Here is a 4,354-nt window from a genome sequence, read left to right on the forward strand (position 1 = left end):
GTTAAGATGTCAAGACTCAGAGATATTATAAACCATCTCTACTAACTAAGACTCAATCCAGGAGACAAAATATCTTCATCTTCAGCCATGTTGGGAAAATGGAAGGCAAACTCCCATTCACACCTTCATTAGCATGCCCTTGGTTAGAGACTAGAGTCTGCTCAGATACCCAGGACGAGAACAGTCATGGCGGATGTACATTAGCATGCCCTTGATTAGAGACTACAAATGCTACTAAACAAAGAGTAACAGCCATCTATGTGTGCCTGCTCTTGGTGATTGTCCTGAAGTGGAATCACAGTCAGTTGAGGGCCAAATCACCCTTTCTGGGTTTATTATTTCTGGGTCTATGTTTCCCAGTCATGCTCTCCTCAACTTACCTCAGCAAGAGTCTCAGTAAGGAGATTGCGATGATGAGGGCTAGACCAACAAGGAATGCGATGCTCACAGCTAAAACAAAGAAGAAACATTATCCCCAAAATACCATCTTAAGTACCAAAGCTGCCAGGGCATTAATTCTTTTAATTCTTTAATTTTAAGTTGTCAGCGGCAACTGGAATGGAATGAGCTAAGCTCACATTCACATGTTAAACTCTGTATAAACAATGGAGCATGAGGAAGCAGGAGAGCTACATGATACAACACACCTATCCTTAGCTCTGAGAGATTTGCTATTATTGTTATTTTTTATTATTATTATTTATCTTATTTTATTTTTTTGCTATTATTATTAAGATGCTGTCTCTCTTGGGGCCCTGGGATACAGCTCAGAGGAAGGGCATTGACCTTGCACTTGCCAGAACCTGGCTTCTAACTTCAGCAAAACAAAAGCGGTATTACTCTGTTTCATGTACTAAGTTACTTCTTGTTTTGTTGACATATTTTAAATCCCAGACAACATATCACTTCATCTCTACATCCTCCAATATGTGCACAGTGGGTGTGGGTCCTGGAAAAGAAGTCGCACGGAAGAGAATACAGCTCTCCCTGGGGAGTTTTCTACCCTCAGATGGAAAACCTCTACCAACTGACGAGAAAATATCTACCAAGGTCAGTCTATAAAACAGCCAGTTCTCTTCAAAACCATCAAGGTCATGAAAGACAAAGAAAGGCAAGGGACTATCTTTCTCTGACCAGGACAAAGCAGTATTGATAACAAATGCAATATGGGATCATAGATTAGATCCTGGATGGGAGAAATGACGTTAAGGGCAGGCAAGATAGCTTGGCCTGCGCCACCAAGCCTGACAATGGGAGTTCCATGCTCAGAGCCCACTTGGTAGAAGAAGAGAACCCAAACCTCAAGGTTTTCTTTTACTCCACGACATGTGGACTCTGGCACCCCCTGCCCCCCCCCAATACAATAAATAAATAAATGTATGCTAAAAGAGCAACTTGAGAAGTTTAAATGTCTATAGTATATATGTGCTATATAAATGTTAAGTTCCTGGTCCCAATATTCTACACAGGGTAATTATAGTAAGATTACATAGTTTAAGAGCACAAACAAAGGCAGATAAAGGGTATTCAGAAAGCTTTCTGTAGCATTTCTATAAACCTATTTTTTTTTTCACAAACATAGTACCATGCAAAGTTCCCAATAACTCTTTCAGACTGAGGGGGCACCGCCTAGAGCTGGCCATGTGATGGATGTGCACACTGAAGAGGCACTTCCTACTGTTGACCAGATGTGCACACTAAAGAGGCACTTCCTACTGCTGACCAGATGTGCACACTGAAGAGGCACTTCCTACTGTTGACCAGATGTGCACACTTGCTAGCTAGCAAAGGCCTGTGTTTTTAGTGTGAGAGCAACCACGTAGGTTCCAGGCTCAGGCTTAGCAGCAAGTACCTATACTGCTGAGCCATCTTGCTGGCTCTCAAATAAGAATTTTAAATCACCCAAACAAATATTAGGTGCCCCTGTTACTCCAAAGGCAACTTAAGTATGGTTTTTACTTTTGTCTACTTTGTTTCATAATAACCCTGCAGGTTTTCTAGTGTTTACAGATGTTATTTTTCACTAGTGAAATTGTTAATGTTTTTATATTTTTTATTCATGGTGTGCATGCGTGGGTACATGTGTACCACTGTGCATGTGAGGGTGTTAGAGGGCAACTTTTAAGAGTCTAGTCTCTCTACCACATGAGATCTGGGCATTGACCTGGATCCTCAGGCATGGAGCCACGACCTGCCTTTCCTGCCGAGCCACCCTGCTCGCTCTCAATATTCTTTTAACCAGTTAAGCTGCCCCAGTGCCCCTTTGGTATTGGCTCTACGTTTCTTTAAAGTGACATCACTCAGTTTCCCGTGAACTTATCAACGCTACAAAGACTTCTTGCTGTCCCTTAAAGAGCATCCCACACACAGTAATATCTAGAGAGGGCTCAAGGTGACAGACATTCTACAGTAGAGTTGCAGGTGAACGAAGGATGCTCCTTACTGTAAGGGAACCTCAGCTGGCTGTCACTGACAAGGTTCACAGGAAACACTATGTGTGCCCTCAGTCCCCAACTAGAAAGGCAATTACCCTACTTCCAGCTTCTTTCCAGTCTGTTGACGTTTAAAAACTGTACACTTTGTAAGTAAACCTAGCAATATCAAAATAGCAATATCAAAATACAGTGTTACATCACACGATTTTCCTAGGATACACAGTAAAAACATCAGACCGGGACTGCAGGTGTAGGCCAGTGTCAGAGCAAACGTTCCAGTGTGTGGGAGGTCCTGATTTTAATCGCCAGCACCCAAAAGAAAGAAAGCTACAACTGTACCATAAACAAGTGATAGAGATAACATATAGTTTTAAATTAATGAACACGCCATGAAATGTCAGAAGCAGGAAGACCGAAACCTTCAAAAACACAAACTTAAGAAGCCAACGAAGAATCAAATACTTACGGAGGTTACTGTCGACTGGATTCTCATTAACAACTAAGTCACAGGCAATTTCATTGGCCCCGCTGGAAGCATGCTGGACCAAGAGGGAATAGTTTCCAAATTCTCCAAATTTGTATTCCAGCCTACAGGGAGCAGGCAAAATGATGGCAAACAGTTACATGAGGAAATGAGGAGCTAGGCCAGAGGTTCTCAACCTGTGGGCCGCCACCCCTTTGGGGACTGTATATCAGATATTTACATTATAATTCATAACAGTAACAACAATTACCCATAACAGTTACAAAGTAGTAACAAATATAATTTTATGGTTGGAGTCACTGCAACATGAGGAGCTGTATTAAAGGGCTGAAGCATTAGGAAGCTTGAAAACCAGACCTAGACATTGCTAACACCATCAGCAAAGAATGCTATGCAATCTTACATACGGATCAGGAAGATTAAGAAACAGGAAAGCCTTGTATGAAAAAGAGCAAGCTTGAGTTAGACCATGAGGAGTAGCCACAGACCTGCAAGCTGCTCTCTCTTCCAAGGTAGAGTTAATCTGCAGGATGGACCCATGCTGGGTGCTCACAGAGATGGGCACAACGCTTGGCTTTGCAGGCTTTCCGCCATGAGAGACATTCGCCAGCGGCTGGAAGATGCACTGTTAAGACAAAAGCCCAACACGCACAGTGTCTGGGTGTTTGCTGTTATTATTACTGCTGCTGTAATTTGGCAGTGCTGGGGTCAAAGCCAGGGCCATGCCTTCTTAGGCAGCTGCTTTTTCCATAAACTGCACCTCTACTTCTGTTAGAGGTTTACAAAGTCTCTCAGTTGTGGGAGAAAATAACATCTAAGAAAAAAAATCCTAACTTTTCCTTCATACTCTAAAAAACTTAAAAGTCGGGGCTGGAGAGATGGCTCAGCAGTTAAAAGCACCAACGGCTCTTCCAGAGGTCCTGAGTTCAATTCCCAGCAACCACATGGTGGCTCACAACCATCTGTAATGAGATCTGATAACCTTTTCTGGTGTGTCTGAAGACAGCTCAATGTACTCACATACATAAAATAAATTAATTAATTAAAAAAACCTTAAAAGTACAGTTATTTGGATAAAACTTACCTAATTTATATTGAAGTAATGACTGCCATCCATGATGGAATGGAACAAGGTATTCATACCAATTATTCACAGGTTTACTTTTCACGAGTTAATAAATATAGCCTACTACTAAATCTAGCATCCAATTGTTTTTTATTTTTTGTTTTTGAGACAGGGTTTCTCTGTGTAGCTCTGGCTGTCCTGGAACCTGCTTTGTAGACCAGGCTGGCCTCAAACTCGCAGCAATCCACCTGGCTCTGCCTCCCGAGTGCTGGATTAAAGGCAGAAAAATAAATAAGTAAAAGGGGCTGGAGAGATGGCTCAGTGGTTAAGAGCACTGGCTGCTCTTCCGAAGGTCCTGAGTTCAAATCC

The 4,354-nt window shown here is 42.1% G+C and overlaps 1 protein-coding gene across 4 annotated transcripts in view; it reads right to left on the reverse strand.

Moving 5' to 3' along the window:
• The window catches only part of Hgsnat (heparan-alpha-glucosaminide N-acetyltransferase), a 33,344-nt gene that overhangs the window by 24,680 nt on the left and 4,310 nt on the right, over positions 1-4,354 (reverse strand). For all 4 annotated transcript variants that reach the window (XM_031339404.1, XM_031339405.1, XM_031339406.1 and 1 more), the window contains exons 3-5: positions 3,408-3,544; positions 2,902-3,023; positions 381-450 (exon numbers count right to left, since the gene is read on the reverse strand). In XM_031339404.1, coding sequence (XP_031195264.1) covers positions 381-450; positions 2,902-3,023; positions 3,408-3,544 — 329 coding nt within the window. The remainder of the gene's footprint in view (positions 1-380; positions 451-2,901; positions 3,024-3,407; positions 3,545-4,354) is intronic.

The sequence above is a fragment of the Mastomys coucha genome, unplaced genomic scaffold (genome assembly GCF_008632895.1).
Source record: "Mastomys coucha isolate ucsf_1 unplaced genomic scaffold, UCSF_Mcou_1 pScaffold22, whole genome shotgun sequence".
Classification (NCBI taxonomy): domain Eukaryota; kingdom Metazoa; phylum Chordata; class Mammalia; order Rodentia; family Muridae; genus Mastomys; species Mastomys coucha.